This window comes from Pleurodeles waltl, chromosome 2_2, assembly GCF_031143425.1.
Source record: "Pleurodeles waltl isolate 20211129_DDA chromosome 2_2, aPleWal1.hap1.20221129, whole genome shotgun sequence".
Lineage (NCBI taxonomy): Eukaryota > Metazoa > Chordata > Amphibia > Caudata > Salamandridae > Pleurodeles > Pleurodeles waltl.
Window position 1 is genome coordinate 871,779,436 of NC_090439.1, and position 25,566 is coordinate 871,805,001.

The window sequence follows — 25,566 nt, forward strand, 5'->3', positions numbered from 1 at the left end:
CTGCGGGACTCCCATTTTGACAATAGGAAATTATTAAAGCATGCAAATCCATGAAAGATCCAATTCTGGAGAAGCAATGCGCCTCAAGGGAAATGACGAGCTAAAGGTTACTGTGACCAACAGAAAGATTTTCTCACAAGCTTAAAAGAGACTTTCTTAATCTTGCTTTGTGACCCAACCTGAAAGCTCCTGGACCCTAGATGATGATTATAAATTGCAAATGGGAAGCAGAGTCTTGGATCCTCCTGAAATCTAGTATTTATTTTTTTACGGTGATCTGTGTACATGATATTGCAGCAAAACCTACCAGACAACAAACTGCTGATGGAGAGCAATGCACACAACTGTGTGTTTTGCTGAATTATACAACAACCTCCTTGAAATGGTCTTCATAGAGCACAAGTACGATGAAACAATCACCACAAAAACAATTTATTTGACTTCATGATGTGCACACAAAATAAAAGACAGATCAACTCCTTAACAAGATGGCCATTCTATTCAAGGCATCACATTGGTCCCAGTAAAGTTACACATATAATAGTTGCCTAAACACATTTGTGATTTTCTTGCTCATTTAGAATGCGCCAAAGGCTGACACTGGGCAGCATGAACCACGCCTTCATTGTCATTGATTTCCGCTGTTGAAACACAAATCCCCACAATCCAACGGACCCAAGTCAAATGTATACAATTCACTGCAAATGGACACAACAGATAGGGTATCTGCCATACATGAAAGAGAACACAAAAATAACATGGCAGACCTGCACTGATATGTCAAATACCAAATGATGCATGTTTCTATGCACAGTTATTGAAAAGCAGACACTGCGTTTCTTTGGTTTTCAATTTGGAGCATTCCTTTGGTGCTCCGTATTTTCTAAACGGAAACACATTAAAATCCTGTGAGCTGGAATACAGTGGCATATTTTTTCTGACATTATTTTACAAGGCAAAGTTAAATAAATCTGTCTGGAATGTTTTGATGTTGCACAAGTAAAGGGAAACTTCTCTGAGTTGTAATGGCAATGATTTGTGGTGTTTTTCCATACACATAGAATAATGTTAAACTTTCACTTAACTTTCACCTGAATGTGGCTATTAGTACTGTACGACAAATGCTCCCCATATGATCTTGTAATATTTGCACAGTTTAATAAGGTAACATATACATCGATGTAGGGACAAAACCAATTACTCGGACACTACATATTACTGGTAACTGCACCCAGAAAATGTGTAATCTTCATTTTTATCTGGTAATTTGGTGAGGTTAATCCCTCCAGTGAAGGACAAATGATAGCAAGAAAGCTGGGCTCTTTGGGAAACTAAGGGGAATCGACAGGCAAAGACAAGGATATCCATTTATGTCACGCATAATGTGTGCATTTTGGGCATCAAGGCATCAAATGTAATAGAACCATTACATACAGCATTACAAGCATAACCTGTCACTCATCCCTAAGGGTGTAAAGGATTTATTTGAGTACTAGGATATTAAAAACTAATTGGGTTAAAAATAAATTAGGTTGGGCTCAAACCTTAGTATACACGAGTAACAAAGGCACTGACTTTTCTACAGTCAACCAAATCAGGGCAACTGCTTAAAAACAGAGGCGTCCATACTCCTGTCTTTACAATCTTTACAAAGTTTGTGATGCATAACATTATATTGCAAATGACCTTATAATATTATACAGTGGACACTCATTGCATATCATATTCATAAAAGTAGAATGGGGGGGATGTAGGGTTTCTTGCACACGACTTTACCTTGTCCTACTCTCAAAAATACCCTACTGATTTAACAAGCAAAAAAATCTAAATAAATAAATTGACCAAGTAAACATATAATAAATATAACAGTAAACGAAAGCAAGCAAACAAAATAAATTCAATTGACAGATGAGTTCTAGAGATACATGCATCACGTCTGTGGTGGTTACAAACAGAAGTAACTGTAGACTTAATGACTCCCCTGGCAACGGGATGCTGCAATAAAACATGGGTAGTCAGTCACCTAGTCCCATTAAAGGGGAAATGTGGCTCAAAGAGAGGAATATGCCATGTATCAAGAGTAAGTAGGCTTTCTCCTGCCACTACACTGTGAATGGTGATTATTTGAATTGACTGAACAACTTTTATCCGAACATCCATCATTTAAGATGATCTCGGTTTGTGTGTATTTAACTCAGGGAAGAAATCATGTACACTGAGAGCAGATGCAGCAGTCGGGGGTGGGGATACGTATACTTGTGTGGATCAACATTTGGCCACGACATGTGAAGAGGAATGTTAAGAGATGCTCCTCTGGTCATATGGTCAGAAGAATAGCAGTGATTCAGACCCGGGAAACCATGGCTCAGTCCCGGGTTTCAATAAGTATACAATTTATTCTCATTTATATTTTCCTTGTCTTTTTCCGCTAAAAACACAACAAAACAAAACTGAAAACTGTCAAGACAGTAAACTCACAGCAAGCAATGTCCATCTGTAATGCCAGTATTTTGAAGAGTATGTATGCTGTGTGTGTTTGGGCATTTTAAATGATAAAAAAATAACAAAAACAAGAAAAAAGGACACGTAGGGTACTTTGTTTCAAGGCCACAAAATGCCCTAGACATGGTGCCACCACAGAGGAGACTGTCCATTTTGGGGCTTAAAGAATACACTTCTTCATTTTTCTGTTTCTAAAAAGAATTGCCTTAGGCACCAGAAGATTTGTGTACTCTTATCAGCACTCTTTGTTCGGCTGTTAAAGACAATAGAAAGTTTGTTTCTTAGCAACTATTCGGCCTGACGTTTGATAGGTTGACAAAGGTCATCGTGAACCTTCTCTCGGGACAGTGCAGCATCAGAAGTTCTGCTGCCTCCGTTTCTTGGCGTCCATGGCGTCCAGGATGGGCTGTCTCTTGGCAGTGTATCGCTGGCGCAGTTCTTCGATTTCTCTCTCCATCATGGGGTCCAGTGCCTTCAACCTCATTTGCAATTCTTCAAAGCTCAAGTTTTTTAACTGCAACCAAGACAAAAAGAGTCCAGAATCAAATTCTAGCATTCATTTGATGAAACTTCCTCTCACCAAGTCATCGTCTTTATAGATCACATGGATTGAGTACATTTGGAAAATCTCAGTATTCAGGAGAAAATTCTCTCTGCTAAGGAAGAACCATCAGAATTGCTTTATTACTAGAAAAAAGCAACACTAAGTGTGGACGTAGCTTTGGCAACCACACTACTCAATGGATTAAAGCATACTTTTGGCAAACATGATTCTTTGATGTCACAGACAAATTCAAAGTTACAGCAAACTTTCTGACGAAACTTACATTATTGCTGAAGAGGAATACAGATAAACCAAATCTGAAATAATCATTTTTGTCATTCACAAGAACTGTAGGTACCAAATTAAAAAATAAAGCTTTAGACAGTTCCTCTGACTTCACATTGCTATTGCGACAGATTATGAGACATCATCTGAGTCTGTATTAAATTATGTTTTGTGCAACAACAAAAAAATGCCACAGCACCTAACGGATTCCCCCTTAAATTCTATAGCCACCACATACATATAGCCAAATCAACCGCGGCTTAGAATTATTTTATCAGGTAGGCAATGGATTTTAAGAAGTCATTTTTCCAGTAGACGGCAATAATCTAAAATATGCTTTAGTTGCAATTTCAATGAAGTCATCTACTAAACGTTCAAACCTACATGCCATATGGAGCACACAGCTTCAATAGAGGAATCTGAGGTTGGCTTAATTCAAGGAACAAATGAGAAAACTTGGTATCCAACTGACTATGGGTAAGTGCGTTACGTTTTCTGGTAGCCTCTGGAAGGTCACCTGGGCATTAACTAAATCATTTTGGAAAGATACAAAAAGGATTTTCTGAAAGCAATATAAAACAAGCACTAGCAAAGCCAAAATGTCGGGCATCAATACACCAATGCATGTAAACAGTCATTCACACAAGTTGCTTAAATGCATTGCATACACAAATGCTGTCTATCACATTACAGCCTGCCCTACTGGCTTTGCCATAGAAGTAAGTTGTGTAAATATATACTGCATCCTGCATGTCATTTAAACTTCCATGCTACAGGCATATTTTACACATCATATATCATGGAATTATAAGTGGGATGAACACAGCAAACATGGGGGTTCCCATGCTACGCATATATTTTTATTTTTGGGGGTGGGCAGGCACTTTCTGCTGCTCAGAGGTGAAAAAGCTCATAGAATCTGCCACCATATTCAAGATAGTCTGGCTTATGAAGGGCGATACCCTGAAACCGGTCCCAGGATGCTCATTTCTGGTCCAGGGAGGACCTGGCCTGGCAGTTCGGGGTGGACTGTTCCCATGGGGAACAGGGTCAAGACTGATTTGCATATGGCTGGGTCCAAACTGGAATGGTATGGCAAGCAAAAGAACTGATGGATTAAACCAAGATCTGTGACTGGGGATGAATGTTTGATTTGCTCTGCATTCCATCCATCATCTGTTGTTTTTGCCTTTGTTGCCCCAAGCGGGAAGGGTATGCCCAGACGTGGGTCCCGTGGTTGCTATGCCACCAGATTCAAACTAGCCTGGCTGATGAAGGGTGATACCCTGAAAACGGTTCCAGGATGCTTGTTTCTGGTCCAGGGAGGACCTGGCCTGGCAGTTCGGGCTGGACTGTTCCCATGGGGAACAGGGTCAAGACTGATTTGCATATGGCTGGGTCCGAACTGTAATGGCATGGCAAGCAAAAAAACTGATGGATTAAACCCAGATCTGTGACTGGGGGTGAATGTTTGATTTGCTCTGCATTCCGTCAATCATCTGTTGTTTTTGCATTCATAGAATCCTAGAGCCAGCAAATTCAAACAGTCAAAATTGGGGGGACCCATGGTAACAATGGGGTCTTTTCTCAGAAACTCAAGCATAGATTAAGTCCAAGTTTCTCTGTGGATAAGTTCCAGTCTTGGTGCTTGGCACAAGAAGGCTTGGTTCAAAGTTTTCAAGCAGTAGACAGAATACACTTCTAACATTTTTTGTGCTCCTGTTGTTCAGGGTTTGTGTTTCAGATATCCAGGTAAGCCAAGATGAAGAGCTTCATGAGTGTTGTGATCCATTCTGAAATTGAATCTGACTTTAAGGGGAAGCCAGTGCATGTCTCTAATTATGCGAATGATGGAACTTCATTTATTAGCACCTCTGACAACGTAAGGTGCAGAATATGGGTGTCTGTGTGAAGGCTGGGTGGGTCCGGGGAGGACAGAGGATGTTGTATTCTTGGGAAGGAAGAAAGAATAGGTTCAGCTGTCTAAAAAGATGAATTAAGAAAGATGTGTTTTTGTCAGTTTGGAAATGTGAAGCAGCATGGTTGTATTTTGGTCAATGATGACACTTGACAATTTAGCAGAAGGGGCCAGTGTCGGTGAAATGACAGGAAATTTTCAAGCAATTTTTGGAATGGAGTTGAAAATTCACTGAATCAGAGGACCGGGAATTATATTTTGGTCACATTCTGTCACGTAGGTTCTCATTATCCTAATGAGACTACTGGATTTGGGCAGCAGAATCACCTGAATTGTCGGGTACGGAGTACAATTCCACACCATGTGACGCCTGTCGGCCCAATCCAGGTTTTCTGGCCAACTAGCAGTGCCTCATCTCCACCCGAGAGCGGGGATGATTGTGGCAACCGGGCGCATGACTGAGAGGACTCCTCAGGGGAACTGTGGTTGATCAGATCTCATCTTTTTCTCTCAGTTACATAAATTTCACACAAGCAAAGACAAACAGGAGCTGAGAATAGTTCAATAAGGTTTACTGAAGTAACTGTATCTTAGATAAAATGGCATGTATTGCAATATCTAGAATGATAAAAGACACTAGAAGCAAAATTGTGACAAGGCGAGTGAAACACAAAAACATTCCCACCATTCTGTCATTAGGAATGAGATATATATGTATATATGTTTATTTTTTCTACCTAAGATATGTTAGAGCACAGCGTGATAAGCCCTAATCCTCCCTTCAGTTTTCCCCCCTGGGGTGACATCATCCCCCATACCTGAGCATGGAATCCTGTTGTCTAGAAAGACACCGTCCCCATAGTTTTTTGCATAGCTGTCTGATGGATTTGATTATTCTTAGGTACATTTGGGTATTGTTGGCGTGTTGTTAGATTGTATTGATTGATAGTGAAATCTTTTTGAGGCTCTTAAATAGCTGAGTACAGATTGAGACAGAAAACAGCCTCGTGCACCTGAATGTAAGGAGTAAATTTTTACAAACTGCCATCTTGACGTGGACCAATTCAAGACTTGGCATACTTTCCCCATCATGGAAAGAATCCAGAGTGCTCATTGTGTTCATTTGTATTAATACTAAAAGGCATAATAACAGGCATGCCATGTATAGCACCCAAAGAATATTTTTTAGCATCTGAAGAGTTGTTATAAAGTGCTGCATTAATAGTGGGATCCAGACTAGGACTGGACAGGTCCTCGTTTGATATGTGGGACAGATGATGCAAAGAGACTGCTTTTTTATATTTTCCAATGAAAAGAATTGTGAAGACTAGCCTTAATTTCAGGATAGCTGTAGCTTCTAGATTCAATTTGTTCAATGGATTTTAAGAACGAGGGAAACATGTAGTTTTAAGTGAGGAGTGGATGTTTCTGAGGATTATTAAGAGTTAGGTCCTGAGCACAATATTTTACTATGTTTGCTGAGATTGGGTCTTAGCACATGAGGAAGGACTGCCGGGCTACAATTTGTAGTAAGACGTGTATGTCTAGCTAGCAAAAGGACAACAATCATGGGATATTTCTATTGCTATAGCTGGAGGGGGTGTGAATTAGGTGTAATTTGAGTTCCTTATATATTTCTAATGTGTTCTGAGTTGATGTTGGTTGCGACAACAGACAAACTAGGGATTATAGTGTGGAAGGGTGCTTTGTGCTGCTGTGAGGCTTAACTGATTTCTCTTTTTTTTTTTTTTTTTTTATAATTGACCTCAGTGAAGAGGACAGAGTCTTTGTGCAGTTTTCTTTGTAGTTCCGGTGCTCATAACATTTAAGGAGTTTGTAGTTTTCTCCATGTTTTTGCAGTTTTCTTGTGTCCTTTTCATGGTGTAGAGTACTTTGTTCTACCACGTGGCGGAAGACTTCTCTGAAACTTCTTTGTTCGACAGGAGCAATCTTATCAATAGTATTTATAGGAGGAAGATTATAAAATTTAGCAAGATCTTCAACTGATAGAAGAATGTGCTATGGCTTTAAGGTCCTGAGGGAGTTGCCTGATATAAATTACTTCTAGTGACCATGATTTGCATTGCTCTCGATCAGGCCTTCATTATGAAGTCTGAAGAGAGTAGTGGAGAATGGTATTTTTTTTGTTTTGTTAGGAAAATACTTTCTTTTTCGAGCCCTTCAGCCACAGCATCAAATTGGTCAAGTAGGCACCCTTAGCTGAGATTGCAAAAGGTATCATGGGTGGAAAAGGAGGCGACAGCCTTGTAGCCATAATCTAGGTTGCCCACTCCGCCATCCTGAAGACAAGTGAAAGGATATGCAGATATGTGTGTGCAATTCTTAATCTTCATTAGACACCACTAATCCCAAACTATTTTCACATTTTGAAAAAGTGTGTACAAAGCTTAGCAATATGCCTTTCACTTTGCAAGATGTCAGGACTGAGGGACTGTTTTATGGTAGGGAGATGATCCCTTCCTGAAAGGATGTGCACATGCTGGTGAGATGGAGTCCTAAAACATGGCACTGCAATACTCTAGCAAGGAGAGCAGGGTGATGGGGGAGATGTTAGTAAGGACAGGGTTCTAGAAAACAACTTGGTGAGTTCTTCACTTTTTTATTTGTGCACAGAAGACTCTCTTTGTTTGGATGACACCTTTTATGTTGATGATGATTAGTTATTTATTACTTTTCTTCCTTGTTTAGACTCTGACTGCGGGGGATAAGGTGTTCTTCTTGGATTAATCGCTTCAACTTAGTGATCATGAAATATTTTGGTTCCCCTTGCTTCCATTCTGCCTGCAACGCTTACACATACACCAGGCATCAGTGGTACAAGCTTCAGGTAAAGGTTTTAAATTGGCCACCGACGTCGCCGACTCAAAAATGAACCCTAAAAACAAATCGACAGAACTTCCATTTCGTACTTCTTGTGCTGTTGTCAAATGTTTCGGCTGACAGAGCACCGGGAGGTTTACACGGGTGATGAAGGCGTTTCATTGGTTGTCACTGTACTGCGAAGAGCATTGAACCCGTTTCTCAAAATATTAACTGAAAAAGGTGAAAGGCGGCCGCAAATACAATGAGATGCGCTGCCCTAGATTATTTAACACCCTCTAAATTATTTTGGGCAATGCTTTTAAATATAGCTCAATATTTCGGAAAAACTGCAGAAAGTGCCTTACAAAAACTTTGGATGAAATGTTCTACTTTGCTAAAACTTGAAACAACCGCTGTCCCGAAATGCAGATCTGAAGATGGTCACTCATTTTTTACTGTCAAACCCTTGGCAAAATGCCGAGCCTAACTTTATAAATGTTCTGAGGGAACACGTTCCACAAACTCTTCCAGACAGATTCATCTTCCTAAATTTCTCCCGGCGGAAAAAAACGCTACATTTGATGATGGATCGTCCCATTATGTGATGAAGCAGAAGGCGAAACTTACTAATGCTGCAATGCCAGGCGCGGTGCTAATACAAACACGACACAAAACATGCTCTTGCAACCAAAAACACTAAAACGTTTACATTTTATTAGCTACACTTAAACAGTGAGCGAATGGGAAATCTAAACGTGAAGCAATTAGAGGGCTTCAGCATCAACTTCTGTTACAAATGAAGCATCAAGGCAAGGGCGAGCAGCAGGGTACAGAATAGCAAGATTGATTGCCACAGTGTGAAGCAGGCGAGCAGGTGGCCAACGTAAAGCATGACAATTAATGGCACTTTCCTATATTTAACATAAGGATGATTTGTAGAATGACCTTTTTCTGCCTCACTAATGAAAACCATTAAAGTTAATGCACATTAAAGACAGCACGCGGCACAGCCCTACATCAGACACATTAAAATGCTCTAGATAGGCCCCACGTGTCCAATGTGTGACTGCAGCGGCTCCTGGACTCTCAGGAAACGGCGTGGAGTCACATTCGGCTCCCCACACAGGACTGCATCGTGGCTTCAGCATGCGACAGTTGTATCCCGGCAGCACGATGTGAGGGGACGGCGCTTGAACGAGGGAAGGTGAAGGAAGGCCTAAAATGTGTGTGTGTGGGAGGGGGGTGCCCTGGGCACAGACCTACACACAGCACTAACGTACGATTTAAAAGCGCCTGCTGCAGAGTTCCCTCTGCGGCCAGCTTTCAGGCAGCAATAAAAAATGTATGATAACTCTTGTGATTCATGTTCGGGATAGATAGACAGATTTCCATCGAAGTTTTGTCTAGTGGCAGTTTTGACTCACAATAAAGTAGTGTGGAGGGTTAATACGCCTGCTACAAAGAACAGATCTGTATTTTATGCGGACAGTTGAGTGGATTAGTAAAGCCAGCCTTTACCAAAACAAATGAAATGCATTTGAGAGAGGGGCTTTGGAGAGATGAGGGGCACGTTTGATGGTATTGAGGGAATCTGAAGAGGTTGTCACATTGGCAGGGGCATGGGGGTGGATGCCCCCGCCAAATAAGATTGGCACACTGGGTGCCACCAGAGTGATCGAACCGCTAGGAACTATGGCTGTGGTGGGGAGTCTCTATGTTTTATCGAGAGGGAGGAGTGCACCAGAACAGCTGCTATACCTCTCAATGTGATAACTGTGAAAGAGATGATCCTAACTGCAGAATACTGACTCTCTTATGTGACGTGTACTACTGTGCCAGGGGGAGGGAGGATTGAAGTTCCTTTGCGTAATGTTCACAGTTGTAATTGATTACTACTTGGACATACAAATTGAATAAAGATATATTACAAAAAAATGTATTACTTACTGATCATCTTCATTATTCTGTGGCATGTTCTTCCTCACCACCGTCTGTAGGAAAACCACCTTTTCTTTGTGGTCATCCTGGATTTTTCACCTTTTTCTGGACCCTATACTTGTGCTGACTTTAGGACAAGGTGCACTTTACCCCTGCTAACCAGTAGTAAAGTGCTTGTGCTCCTATTCAACCATGGTTAAATTGGCTTATCCCTAATTGGCAAATGTAACTTACCTGTAAGACCCTAAAGTATGGTGTAAAACGTGTATCCAGGATCTGGATGTTAACTGTTTCATGTGGACTCCAGCACCTACTGTGCCATCCACTAGAGAGGGCACAACATGGCTCTGGCCAACCCTGTGTAGCCTGACTGTAGCAGCGTAAACATGCACTATGAACTGTCAAAAATAACCCTTTTCAACAGGTAAAAACTTACCAATCAAATGTTAATGTTACCCCATTGTAAATGGTGTAGCTCACAAGATAGCGTGGCATTTAAAAGTGGGACATGTAGAACATTAATGTTACCATGTTCCTACAGAGACAAGTCCCTAAAAGCCAATTTCACTTTGGCAGGCACAGCTGTAGAGTCCAGATTAACAAACTAATACTGTATATCTGGAATTGGACCAACTAAAAAAATAATTAAACTGCCCTTTTTAGCAGTTATTAAAAATCCAATTCAATGGTGTAACTAGATTCTAAATAAATATTAGGGAAAAATAATTTTTAGAAAATTACTCTTAACCTGCCTACACTGTAAGAAGGCTAATTAGCATATGCCTCTGCCAGCTCTAAACCTGCACTTAGCCTTGAATAGTTGTAAAAAGGTGTGAATAGCTTCCAACAGCAAACAATAAACTTACCTGACTGGACAGAGACCATTCCTCTGAATTCCAAAGAATTTTCAGGGTTGGCCATCGGCAACTTTTTTTACACTACAGTGTCAAATTCAGCTTAGCAGGTCTGTGAGCAACATGTAACACTTGGGGCACACTTGAAAGGGAGGGAATAGGGTGGCAAGAGGATTTTTTTATTTTTTTTGAAATTTTTTATTAGAGAGATATAACAGTTCCAAGAAAGGAGGTACAGATACATAGCCAATTTGAATACACCATCATGGTTTTATTGAAGGGTAGATAAAAGCAACGACTATTTTAAACAGGTGTGTGTGTGGGGGGGAGGGAGTAAGAGAGGGCGAGGAAAAAGGAAAAGAGAGCGGCTAGGAGGGTTAGAAAGAAAAGAGGGTTAGGGATCTTCCAAAGAGGTGGGGTAGGAGACACAAGCACAGTTATATTGAATCGAATTGGGGGAGTGGCTCGTCTCTGCTGATGGGGATCCACTTAGAGCCTATCGCGCCCTAGGGTACCATAAGATCCTGAAACACTGTCCTCCTTATGACATCCATATGGCGGGTCTGCTGACCGATAGCATGTGGCTTGAGCCTGCTGTCTTTTGGGCCGGCTGCCAGTGGTCGTATCCATGATGGTGGGGGGCTACAGAGAACTTATAGGCAGCTGCACCTTTAGCACTTATGGGGAAGAGGAGAATGCAGAGAATGTATAGGGGAACATTCATATTCATCGTGGCATACCATTGGGTCATGTCTCCTGGTTGATGGAGATCTGCAGTAGGCTTCAGAGGAGAGCAAGACTTGTCCCTGTCTAATAGCTGAGCGTGGTATGCCACTGCCTGTGGTACTTGTCCCCTGTCATCATGTGTCATTGTGAGCCTCTCCAAGTCTCTGCCTCTGAGATGATGGTTCAGATCTTGGTGGCTTTTTCCCTCCTTAGGCATTGGGGGGGGAGGGCAGTGCACACTGAGTGTCAGAGGGCAGGTCCTCTCGTCTGGCCGGCAGTATTGTTTCCATTCATTGTGGCGGTAGATTGTCCAGGAAAAGCCGCAGGTCCTCTGGTTCACAAAAGTCCTTGGACATACCATTTTTGGTGATCCACATCCTTGCTGGGTCAAACAAGCCATATTTCATATCTAATTGGCGCATCCAGGGTCTGAGGGACAAGAAGGTTTTCCAGCGATCATTGGGCTCTTTTTAGAAATCTGCCGTTAGGTGGATTTCGTACCCTTCTCTCCGAAATGGACCATGAGACCAAGCCACTAGGAGGAGCTCACGCGCCTGCATGTGGCGTAGGAGACAGACAATAATCGGTCGGAGGTCGTCTTCCTGTCGTTTTGGGCCCAATGCGCTCTTTGAAACTCCAGTGGTGGGTCGAAGGTTAGGTTAGTTAGCGTGGGGAAGACGTCTCGCCAAAAGGCTTAGGTGTCAGTTCCTTCAATTTGTTCCGGGAATCTGAAAAAGCTGACATTGTCTCTGACTCCTATCTTCCAAGTCTACCAGCTTGCTGCGTAAGTATAACAGTTCCTGGTCTCTGTCTTGTGCAGTGTTAATGTGGTCTTCCATGGTCGTCACTCGTTGCTCCAGCCCCGATACACAAGACTGAAAGCTCACTATGTCTAGGCCCATGGACTTCATCTCCACTTTCAGTGAGAATATAGCAGAATCCTTTCCCTCAAGCCGTCGGCCCAAAGCCGTGACCTCCTGAAGTATGCATTCCATGGTTGCTTCCTGCTCTGGGCTGGGCATGGTGTGGGATAGGGCCATCAATGGGGGTTCTGTAGCAGTGTGTGTGGTTCACGAGTGTTGGCATGCTTCAGAAAAAAGTAGTTGTCGTGCCGTCTTCCCAGCAGATTTACCTGCTGATTTGCCACTGGGCATCTCAAAACCAAGTATTTAGGTCCAGTCCACAGGCTTAAGTCTTAGACTTCGCTCTGCAAAGAACGTCACGTTGTGTAGAAGCATACAAGGGATAGTTTTAGGCATGAGAGGGATAAGTGGTAGCTGACCCTCTTGTCCTACTTCTTAGCTAGATATAAGCACCTCAAATAACAGTACTGGTGTGGCCTGTAAGCAAAGCCTGGTCGGGTTAATGCGATTTCCAGGGGTGGTAGGGGTGGGGGGAGTGGGTTTTTTGTCAGAGACCCTTGCTGTAGTCTGGTGTAGCTGCTCAGGTGTTTTAGCGGTGAGAAGTACACAGGGCCATCAAGTCTGTTCCATCATCGATGTCTCCCCAGAGAAGGTTGGTTGAATGGGAGGGCAGTGAGGTGTTGCCGTCTGACCTTCGCTTTCGAAACTTGAGTGGGGGGATGTGTGGAGGTCCCTCTGTTTCTTTTTGTCCTAATCGCGCCATCGTTGGGTCCTTTACCTGTTCACTGAGTTCCTCAAAGGATGGTGGGTGGGGGGAGGGTGGAGCATTGCTGAGCTCGCACAATTGTTCCCTGTTTGTAAGGTTCCCCCCTCTCGAGGGATCATGTCACCTCTAACAGCCAGTGTTCAGGCCCCTCTTTTTCACTCAGCAACAATGCCGGTGGAGGTAGCTCTCAAATTCCTCATGCAAGTCCTGTGTTGCTGTGGTCTTTTGCTGTAGGTGTCATTCAGTCGTTCCCCGATGACGGCACAGAAAGATGGATACGAAGTGTAAGACTGTGAGCACTGAGCAGCCTCCCCCTCTGTTCTGCCTAATAAGGGAAGTGGCGCAGGGTCTCTTGAGGCTTTGCAGGAGGGAAGGGAGATTTGAATTCACCCGCTGTCCCTCAAAACGATGCTGGAGTGTTGGCGACGCAGGGTATATCCCCCAGTATACACTTGCGGCTACCCCACGGGCCGCTAGTCGGAGCAGCCTAGTGCAGGAAGAGTCCAGGGCCCAGTGTTATGCTGCTGACTGCTGTAGGGGAGGAGAGTGGGGACAAGTAGCAGGGGAGGTCCCCCGTGCAGCGGGGGAGGGTCGGAGTCCTCACCTTGTTCGCCGCTACTGTTCTGGTGCTGGGGGAGGGTCCATCGGCATCGGCCTGAGGTTGCTGCTCCCAGTCTTCTCCGGCTGCACTTCGTTGGTACGTGAGGCCGCGGACTCGCATGACGAGGTAGGCCTCCCCTGCTTGCACCCTGTTTGAGCAGCACAGTAGATATGTACGCGGCAGAAGTGCCCCCGCACAGTCCCACAGCCGGAGTGCGTTGCAGAGTAGTCCTCAGAGCTCAATCAGTAGTATTCCCGGCCTCAGTGCGCCTCCGCCCCCAATCAAATCCCACCACCTCGCAGAGCCCCAGATTTAGGTGGGCATCTTCTCCCTTGGCCAGACAATTTTAGTATTGAAGTAAGCTGGGTTCTAGTTTTAGTACCCCCACTTTTATGTTGAGCATGGCAGCGCGCAAGTGCTGCTTTTCCAACGTGTTGGTATGTATATGGGCTTTGACCCACGCCCACCGCATGCCCATCACTATCACTCGTTCCTGGGCTTGCCTTTCAAAAATCCTTTGTTATTACTGGTAAATGCTTTACGTTTGTCCCTCCTTGGGGCAGTTTTGTTACCGCCTAGGGGACCCACTCTGTTACACGGATAATTACACTTTTGCAGATAACTTTGACTGCGAGTAAACTTCTTTTTCCTTTTATGTGATGAATACTACTTTTAAGAATTTATTTTTTCCCTATAGAAACATTGATTGAAATAATGTATGAACAAATCACGAATGGTTCATTGCTTTATTCATGATAAATAAAGGGTGTTTGTCTTCTAACAATATCTATATCAACACCTTCATTAAAGCAGATAATTGGTTTGGTGTAAAGTTTTTTTAATTATGTGTTTTTATGATGTTTTTTATGGAGATTGTCGGTATTATTGTCTATTTATGTATTTGTGGTTGTAAAAATTCTCTTTGTCCATTTTTATTATTGAGATTTTCCCTTGCATTGGTTTCATTCACAAATGGAGGTTTAGAAAATTGTGTAGTGTTTAGAATGTATATAATCTTTGTATGTTATTTTCTCTAAACCCATTGTGTTTTGTCTTGAATGTATATTTGTAAATATATTGTTTGTGTATATTATAAGGGAACCATATTGGTTGTATAACAGCCCTGAAGAAGTCCTCTTCTAAGGACGAAACGCGTTGGCTGTTTTCTGCTATGAATGTGTGCTGTTTTAAGAGAAAAAAAGAATAAAGAGAAGATTTAAATGATCCACATTAAGGAATTGGACTCTTTAATATTGTTCATTGTGGTGGACCATTACTATTCTAATTGTTCTAAGTTCCTTTTTCAAAGGAGTGCACCTTGGCAGCTGGTGGTGGTATGAGTGCACACATAATAATATAGAAAGAAAGAAAAAAAAACTTTTTTTTTTAATCTTCAAACTATAGTAGGGAACAGGGGTCTGGTGTGTTGCGCTTTAGCCTGCTGCCACTTGTTGGGATAACACCTGTTTTACTTTATATTTTCAGTTTGTGTGGCAAGAAAAGTCCAGTTAGGAATTTACAATGCTAACAGCTCTAACTCAAGCAAATGCGAGATCCACTGCATTGCAAATGCCTCTTTTGTCTGGTGACAGTATGTTTTGACTGTAGTACACTGGGATCCTGCTAACCAGGACCCCAGTGTCTGTGCTCTCTCCTGTAAATTTGGTTGCTGGTAAACATTTTACACCCACAGTTGGCACACTGGTACACCTAGGTAAGTCCCTACTATATGGTACTTAGGTACCCTGGGCATTGGTAAACCAGGGGTCCCCCCCATGGGCTGCAGTATGTAATATGCCACCCATGGGGGCCCATGTAAACTGTGTCTGCAGGTCTGCCATTTCAGCCTGCGTGAAATGGTGCATGCACACTTTCACCACAGATATAAGGCTTGGGTTATATCCTGGTCACTGCACTTAAGACACTGTAAATCGTGCATGTCCCTAAGAGTGAAGGTGCCCATACAGGCCCCAGGCCCATTTCCTGGACTCTAGATGAGGGGAAGCCATCTTAAGGTATGTAGTGGACACTGGTCAACACAAGTGGTCCAACTACATATTGGCTTCTCCGAACCTAGGCATGTTTGGTATCAAACATGTTGAAATCATGCAACTACACAGATTCCAGTGTTAGCTGCATGACATCATGTACTCTGGGGGTTCCTTAGAGGACCCCTAGTTCTGCCTGTGTAGCCTTATGGGGTCTAGTTGCCAGCCCACTCTGCTGCTGACCCCAGACACTCTCCTGCCCTCCTGCTGACAAGCCTGGCTCAGGCCGGAGAGGCAGAACAAATGATTTCCTGCAAGGGAGAGGTGTGACCACCTCCTCCTGTGTAATAGGTGTCTCAGGGCTAGGCTGGGGTGGCCTATGAGCGCCAAAAGACTGCTCTGAAGGGCACATTTGGTGCCCTTCTTGCATAATCCGGTTTGCACAAGTTCAGGAATCCCCGCTTCCCACTCTGGCGCAAAACTGCACAAAGGACAGGGGAGTGACTACCCTCGGGAGGTGCACAGAACTCTGCCAGGTGGCCACTTGATTCTGCCATCTTTGGAAATAGGACATGCAGAGGCCCCTGTGAGCATCTGACTGGTTAGGCCAGGTAGATAACGTCCCTGACCCCCTCTGATAGGTGGGTCTCTTCAGAGAGTTACCAATACCCTTTCTGGGTTGCTAAAGGGTTCCTCTCAAGGTGGGTCCTTAGATGCGTCAATCAAGACTCTGCAAGAAACCTTCTGCTCCTGGCAACTGGAATCGCTGCTGGTGTAATTTGGAAATGAACAAGTCTGCTTCTGGTGGGCGGGCTCCAATTGCAACACTGTTTCTCTGGGTCCTGCAATAATTCTGCAACATCCAAGCCTGTGCATTTTCCAGGATCACAAGGACTCTGCTCCTGGATGCACGAAAGACTATCCCTTGGAGTGAAGGAGTCACTCTCCTGCATCTGCAGGCACCTCAGAACAATATCAACTGGCTGGCGGAGGTCTACTGTTCCACGAACATCGAAAGGCTCTGCTTCACAGGTGGTGAGCCTGTGGCTTTCTCTGGGTCCTGCTTGTCTCCTGACCAACTTGGGAGACTGTGGGCCCCTGCTCCTGCCACTGGACTAAGGATTGTTGACTCTTCCTCCAGATCTTCAGGTGCCAAGAAGCGCTGGCATACAACACTCTGCGACTCAAAGAGCAGCCCCTGTCCTGCAACTCCTGTGACGTAGGACTTCTGTTTTGTTGTGCTGTTGAAGCCTCCTTTTACTCCCGGTGTCCATCGCCTGTAGGTCACTCGTGGGGGCTCCAATTACTTCTGCTGGCCTTCCTGTGTGCTGAGGGCCAGCCCTGACTCCCCCTCAAGGGTAGAGTCTCCCGGGCCTTGCTGGTCCCCATAAATTTGCCAATACCTCTTTAGCTCCTACTTGCATTTGCCAGTGCTTGTTGGAGACCTGGCTGGTCACTGACCCTCCTGCAATCTGGTGATCTTCGAGGGACAACTCGTAGGTGACTCCGGGGATCTTCTGCAGATTCTGGAGCCCGCAGCTAGACTTCTTCCTCCACTGACTTGCAGGAACTTCACCTCTAGGCGGGTGGGCATTGCCACCTGCATCACCTGGGCGCCTCCAAGGTTGTTGGACTCTGTCTCCCTCCTTTTCAGGACCTCGATATACGGGATCTGTCCCTTGGATTCCACCGGCCTAGTCCATTGGTCGTGACAGAAGCTTGAAAATCTGAGGCATCCACTGACTTCAAAGAGAGAGTCCCCTCTCCCCTCTGCAACTGGGTCACCTGGTGTAGGCACTCCTGTATTCTGGGTATTCACAAGTGGTGGCACTTCCCAACCTTCGTCTCGTCTGTTGGTTTCCTCAGGGTCCACTGAAAGGGTCCTGAATCACACAAACTCCAACCACTACTCCCAGTGCTACTGTATGGGACAACTGGGTGGGTAACTACCTTGCATCTGGTCGCTGCGGACACTTACTGAACGTAGCTCTGATGTTTTCATCTACCCCCAACACCTAACTAACTACCTCACTCACCTTGGCTGGGTTCACTATTTCGATTCCACTTACTTAGTATGTGGTTTGGGCCCCCCCATTGGGCCCTGTATATTTTATACTATTTCTGCTGGTTATTTTGTGTATATATTGTGTGTAGATATCTCCATGGGGAGAGATATCAATGCTAGTCTAGTAGTAGTGCTGTGATAAAGTATCCCACTTGTGTAGTTCTTTCTTGTGAGTGAGTTACTGTCTGACTACTGTGGTATTGCAAGCGATAAGCTTCAGCTGCTCGCCTCCGCTATCCTTAGACAGCTTTTGCTCTCTAGACAGCTTTTGCTCTCTGGATACCTATTTACTATCATTAATGGTTGCCTGGACTCAGTATAGGATGCCACACCATAGGACCCCACCTCAAACTGAGCCGGCTCCTACAAGTATGGTTGAAGACTTTCTCCATCTTGAAAATGTCTTGACACATGGCATTCTGGACCTATTTTCTGCAAGGCAAACAGGAGCTACTACAAATGTGGGTTGGGTTACCCTTAGGAACTTTTACCCCACTGGTTAGGCTGTGCCCAGGAATCATTCTACCCACTAGCTAGGGCCAGGCATTAATGTGGCACCTCAAGGGGTCCACTTCAGCAAACCTTCTGGAGCTGCACAAGATCAGACCTGCTATCTGTCAGGCATGATGGATTGGGCGTGCTCCCTGTTGTACCGAGGACTAGGAGGCAGACTCCAAGGTTCAGTTGGCTGACCTTCTGTGAGGCTACAGGAAGACAACAAGCTGCAAGAGGCCTTCTCCTAGCCATCTTGCCAGGGGCAACCGGACCTGTACTGCACTCTATTGTTGTCCTCTACCTAACACCCTGTGAGCCTCTAACTGCCTCCCCTGAGGTCCTGGGGGGGCTTTAGAAGTGTATTTCTGTGGTGGATTGGAGCTTGAAAAACTAAGTCAGAAGGTAAAATCTTTGATTAGGATGGATGAACTTGTTTAATGTATCTGACCCAGGATCCATCGTGGTCAGCCCCAAATTGTAACTAGGTACCTGTCTATTACACCAATTGACTAATATTGGCGCTTTGTGCTTCTGTGCAATATTTTTACTTAAAATAATAATATCTCCTGTTCACAGTATTAGATTTTTGTCATTTTTATGTAATTTTATTACATTGCCCTCAATTTTTCTAATTAGCGATTTATCATTTTGCATATTAACTTTATCACTATTGTGATACTGGATTATTACTTTACAGATTGCCCGAAGTTAAGCCTGTCTTCTCCGTGCCATAGCTAGCAAGGGGATGAGCTCAGGTTAATTTAGTGACTATGAGGATTCACCCAGTGAAGGGTTGTGATTGTTCCTTGAGGTAGGTAGTCACCAATCCCAAATTATAATCCAATTTCTTACACAGTCCTAACCACATAACAGTGCATTCTCACATGTAAAACAGGCAACACTATTTCCCTCAACCCAAAGTATGTAAATTGTTTTTTTTTCTTACAGAAATCATTTGAGTAGTCTATTTTCATACATTTTGCTCCTCCAACTGGGTTTCCATAACTGCCTGTCAACACCAGCAAACAACATAAAAATACCAAGGCAAGGAAGGCAGCTGGAGAGGCTGAAATGGGACAGGAAGGTCGTTGGACCGATGGGGAAGCTGCTAACACTGACCACTTAAGGTTATCGGAAATCTCAGCATCATCACCTTGTTGGGTCATCCTAGTCACAGTCTAACCACTTAAAGATATATCAGTCACCTTCTGTTGGCAGCCCAGTTATAAGAACATACACAGATCAAAGCAACACCCAAAATTATTAGAGCATAACAGAATTCCAAAAGGAAGACATAGATAAAGAAAACAAAATTCCATTAGAGAAACTTCCGGCCTGAAGGAGAACATATCCAGTTGAGGAGTACATATCCTTTTGCTAGGACACAGAAATGGAAGTCTTCACTGCTCACTACAAAGCAAAGGAACTTCAGGGAGGAAGTAGAAACAGTGATGTGTTAATACGCATCTTGTAAATCAAGAGTCAACATAAAATCCGGTAAGGACATCTTGAAGGTCATGACTGGAAAGCACCCTTTCAAACCTTTCAGTTTCAAGATGGGCTGGACATTACCTGGTGGTTTGAAAACAATGAAAATAATGGAGTGCAATCTATAGCCCACTTGATGAAGGGGCACCCTTACCACAACCCATTTGTCCTTAGGAGATGATACTCCTCTGATAAGAGAACATTTCCCCCTACCAGCTGGCACAGATGTAGATCAGAACCAATGATATGGAGGGGTAAATCGAAAATACCAATTGATAACAGAAAACCATCACCTACAGAACCCATTGAACTTGCATGTGAATCATGAATCCTATCCCCATCTGATCATGCAGGCAGTCTAGGGTAGTTAGGCCTTATGGGGATATTGTTTAAAGGGAGTATGAGACAATCAGGATTTGTCAACAAAGGTAGGACATGACCATTGGCTCATCCACAACAGGGCCATCTGCCATAACCTGTCTGTTGGAGCAGTTGTTACCTTGCCAAAAAAAATGAGAATGACCCCTGACAGGCTGTAGCAGCTACTTCAATAAATCACTTGCTCCAATAAATCATCCAGCTGTGGCCCAAACAACTTAGGCCCAAAAAGGGTACGTGAGAAATGAGGAGTGTCCAAGATGTGTCCAGTTTCCAATGCGCCGTCCAGCTTATGCCTGCAATCAGAGATGACAGCCTACGATAATGTAGCAGTGAGCACAGACCATCATAAGTGGTGTCAGGAGAAAAAGGGACCCAACAACTCTGTGGCCTCAGCATATCTTTATAACGACTACCCCTCAGCACACCTTCAGAGAGGGTTTGAGAGTCTTCCATAAAGGATTGTGCATAATTAACAGTCAAAAAAGTGAAGATGGAAGCAGTGTACAGCTTTGGGTTTCTCTTACCCTTTCTTATCTTAAGGAGCTGGTGGGATGCAATCATTAGTAACCACTTTTCAAGGCATACGGGCCAAGAGGGAACTGAGCTTCACATTTTGCTGAAACACATTGTGGAAGTCTTCCAGTGGCTACCTGCAGGTCAAGAACTAGGGAATCCAGATGTAGCAACATCTTCCCATTCACAGTCAACATATCTTGGATGGGTTTGAGAACTGGAATACCATCAGGCCCAAAAGAACCAAAACCTGAGAAGAATCCAACTGACAAGAGACACCAGGTAACGAAAGGTCCTGACCGTCACAAATATGTTTAATAACCTCCAGAAACGGTGCGCCCCCGCTTACCCCAAACCATCTTCCCTTGTGAGGCTCAGGCTCAAGTTGTTCAGCGTCATAATCAGGTATCGATCCTGCATGGGATGCCTAGCACGCTACCAAAAGTGGACTCCTAGCTCATCACAGGAACATGAATGGTTAGCCCAAATAGTCTCTTACTAACCAGAGCAGCTATCAGCACCTGCAGTAAAATAACACAATGTTTACTGTGCTTTCAATAACTCCTGTCAATTGTTTGCAAGGAAAGGGTTCTGAGGAGATCACTGGCCTTTCATGGGCTTCAGAAAGGAGGCAGTGAAAACAGTGCAGAATCCAGAGGAGAGCAGAGAAAGGAGGAAGTGGGAGATGGGGATGGAGCTGCAGACAGGAGAATGAGTGCAGTGAGCTAGAAGAGCAGTAATGAAGGTAGCATAAGAATAAATGACTGGAAAACATTGTTTGCGAAAACAGGCTATTATACTTCCCTACACAAAACTGGACCTCCATTTAATCCCACGATCACGCACTTGCCCCCACAAGTGCTAGGACTGTAGTGAGAACAGTAAAGGTACACAGTCGAAATATGCGATACGGGGACCTATCTTGGTCAATATAGTTGAAGACCTCTAGTTCCCAGAGGGGCAACTTCCTGTCAAATGAGGATCCGCGCAATATCTTCTTCACCACTGTTTGCCATAAATGAGTGGTTTGTCTAATCAGATAGGGCATTAACGTGGCTTCTTGGCCTCCCCGTATTAGTAGACGTGACAGTGTCAACCCTCCCCCCACCCCCCCACCTCTGCCCCTGTAGGAGTTGTTTCTCCTAATTTGCCTAATTTGCAAGCCACCTAGCTGCATGTTGTAAATGTGCATATCTGGGCGGGCTACGCTTCCCTCCTCCATGTCCCTCTTCAGTATCAGTATCTTTAAGGGGACCCTACTACGATTCCCTGCCCATATCAAAGAGATAAGCAGACTATCTACGATCCTAAAAAAATGTGCTTGTAAGGGGAACCGTGTACTTTGGATAAGGTAAAGGCATCTGGGTGAAGAGCCATTTGTGCCACCTCTGGCCTTCCTATGACCGACAGGGGGAATGTATTCCAGAAAGTGATCAAGCTGGTGAGTCCCTGGTGCACCAGGCCGTCGACATTAACTCTTTGATGCTCCATCTGTGTCTCTTTAATGCTCTATCGGTACCCAGGTACCAGAAATTCTCCTGTTCCAATTCGATCCCCAGGGCTGGTAATTGATCTCAGGGCACCCCAGCTAATCTCCCCATGGCAGACAATGTTTTTCTCAGATTGATCCGTAGCCCCGATACCCGGCCAAAACGCTCTGGGTGTTGCACTAGCATAGGCATTGCCTCCGTGGGAGAATGAACGTAAAGCAAAGCATCATCAGCATACAATGAGATGACGTGGATAGTTTTGTGTACTAGTATGCCACAGGCCTCCAGTTCTCTGCGCAATAAAATGGGCATTAGTTCTATTGCCACAGCAAAGAGTACAGGTGAGAGCAGGCAGCCCTGTTGGGTGCCTGTCCCAACTTACCTGGCCTCAATTAAATAATATTAACAGATTAATAAAGTCTATATAAATAAATTGGCTAAATGTACAATTGAAATGTTTAAAATGTACTGTAAATGTCAATGAATTTGAAATTGGAGGCTAAACAATTAAAAAAGCAAATGTGAGCACATTCAGCTTAGCATTAAATAATAAGTATGACCACCATCTTATCACCGGTATGAAACTCTACCCAAAACTAGTGTTAGGCAATATTGAGGGAATACAACAGAAAGAGTAGATCAGACTTACCACACTCTCCCCAAGCTTTAACACCTCCAAAGATTCAGTAACCCACTTCAGTGACATACGTTTGGTTCTTTCCGGGTAGCATAACCTAGTCCAAGAGCCAACACGGCTACTAGTGCATGTATTATGCAAGAACAATGTGCAGTAGTAAAGGGAAAGCTAACTCGGGGTAGACAAAAGTGCAAGAATAAAACCTTAGTGATTGGAGACTGAAATCACAGCAAATAAAGTAAAACAAAAACAGAGTGTTTTATAGGGCTAGTCTCCAGTTGGGCTTTATAATAACCGTTTATTAACAGAGCCAGTTTAGAAACACCATTTGGGAAAGAACTTTTGACAACATCTTGATATGGTAATTACGGTCTTTGTTAGTAAGATCAGTGCCAATATCAAAGAAAAGGCTGTGGCAGAAGATGCCATGGGCGGGCTGAAAGTGGAGGACAGGCACAGTGGAAAAAGTCATCTTTGAACTTGAAATATCTAGAGGGTTCCACAACTGTAGATCAACTTAAAAAATGATCTGATCACTGTGCTGTCAGTTTAAAGTGAAATTAGAGTCCCAGAGTAAAGAATGATCCGTGGCTGCCCAAATCATGTGGAATATATAGTTCCTGACTGATTCTTCCAGTGAGGGTGTGTCAGAAAGACACTGCCTCGAGAAAGAACAGGTCTCTAAAAAGAGCAGAGCACAAGCGGGAACAAAGAAAATTCCAGCGTCTCCCATCAGCTTGAAGGATCTTTATGGAAAAAAAAGTGTTTTGTAGGAATGAGAGTAAACCAAGAAGGGGCCGAGAATGAAAGACGAGCCTGTGTCAACCAGAGGGTAGTCTTGGTCAGTATTTGAACAGAGATTTCCTTCCACAATTCCAGCTGTGCACAGCTGTTCAACATGGATCTTGTTTCTCATGTCACAGTATTTGCTACATATAGTTTTCTCACAACTTTTACCAAAAAATGTCCTCAACAACACAGTGTATAGAGGCGCAAAAGTATTAATGAACCCTTCTGCTGGTGTCTCCTTGGGACCTACAAAATTAGCACGATCGTCCCCATATCAGTAAGGACCACCCCATTCCTGCTCTAATCTTTTTTTGGTACTTCTCCAAGTTTTGTCCTGTATATGGTGTCTTGTAGTACCTTGCCGGCCAATCTCCAGAGGGGGTATGGGGTCATGAACCGTCTTCCCTATTTTCTGTCAGGAGTGGGGTTTGGTCAGATGAGAATCACACCATGTATTCCACTTTCCCCACTCTGGTGGCAATTGCCCGTGTCAGTAGGAACCTACCCACTCTGCTGTAGGCATTGCGCACTAGAGTAAAGCTGGAGAACACTCTCCTGCCCGGGTGACATGTCCTCCATTTGTCCAAAAAGTTAACATTCATCATTGCCTCCCACAGTGCCGCGGTCATATAGGGCTTCGTCCTTAACCGGTGGGTCCCTATCTACCCACCCATCCAAAACACAATTGGAATTGCCTACCTAAATTAATGGTATATCTATGTATGGTATTAGTTCCTTACTGATTTTGACATAAAGATCTTTATTGTCTGTACTAGAGGCTTAGACATTAGGGAGACATAGCTTACACCTGTCCAGCGTGCCATATACCAGTACATATCAGCCTTGGCACACCTGGTGACTCCTTGTGCACAGCTAGAGTTAGGTCAATGCGTACAGTGGGCCTCTCAATTTTCCCCCAGCTTCTGCTCCTCACTGTTTAGTTAGTGCACCTCAAGTATTAAAAAAATGATATAGAGATGGCGTGCGAAGGACTGTACTCTGTAGCGTCTGACATATATGCACAGATTGAGAATATTCCACATGACTATTCCAGCTCGCGTAGCACGCTCCAAGGGTGTTCCTGCCAGCCCTGTTTTCAGGGGGCCACCCCCTACCATATTCATTCCATATATCACAATTCACACCACACAGGATCACAGAACTCAAATAAAGACTCTGGCATCACTGAGCACTGTTATCATTCGCCCCCCTCCATTCTCAAGGTAAACAGTCAATCTAGCCAACTGTATCTTCCCAAATATATTCGCTCTTATCCCTCAACCTCCTATCCTACACCATGTCAAACATTGCACAATGAGGTAAAAAATATCTCTAGTCCCTTGAAATGCTAACTTAGGGAATACCACAAGTTCCCCCATATCCACAGGTCGTGATGCCCCATACTGCCAGGGAACGGTGCAGCTCTGCAATCTTTCTGGGTGCTAATACAACTATCTTCCAACAACAACCTAGTTAATGGCCTAAATTGTAAAAAAAAAAAATGTGGGGGTGCAGGAGTTAAGTATTCGCCTACTAGCCCCACAGTACTCACTCAGTGTATAGTCTCCTCCCCATAGAGAATACAAGGGCTTATTGTTCTCAACACTATAAATCCACCTGAATTTCACAGAGTGGACAAGATACAGCATCAAGTCTGTCACTACACTTAATGATTCCATAGTGCGTGGTTAGTTATGTTTTTCAGACTCACACTATGTCTGTAGTTTCATCCACTACATTATCAGGTATTTCAGAGGCAGTCACCGCTGTTACCACCTCCACCAGAGCCCTGGCCCTCTCTCTCCAGCCACCTTTTTTCAAGGTCCAGTGTTCCATACATGCGGGCCACCATTTAGGATTCCGACCGGTAGTCCCATTAATCCTTTGCCTCGCCCTACTA

The 25,566-nt window shown here is 44.0% G+C and overlaps 1 protein-coding gene across 2 annotated transcripts in view; it reads right to left on the minus strand.

The window, feature by feature from the left end:
- Positions 1-416: 416 nt before the first annotated feature.
- STK3 (serine/threonine kinase 3) overlaps positions 417-25,566 on the minus strand; it is a 731,888-nt gene continuing 706,738 nt past the window's right edge. For both annotated transcript variants that reach the window (XM_069220541.1, XM_069220540.1), the window contains exon 11: positions 417-3,016. In XM_069220541.1, coding sequence (XP_069076642.1) covers positions 2,858-3,016 — 159 coding nt within the window. In that variant the 3' untranslated portion in view covers positions 417-2,857. The remainder of the gene's footprint in view (positions 3,017-25,566) is intronic.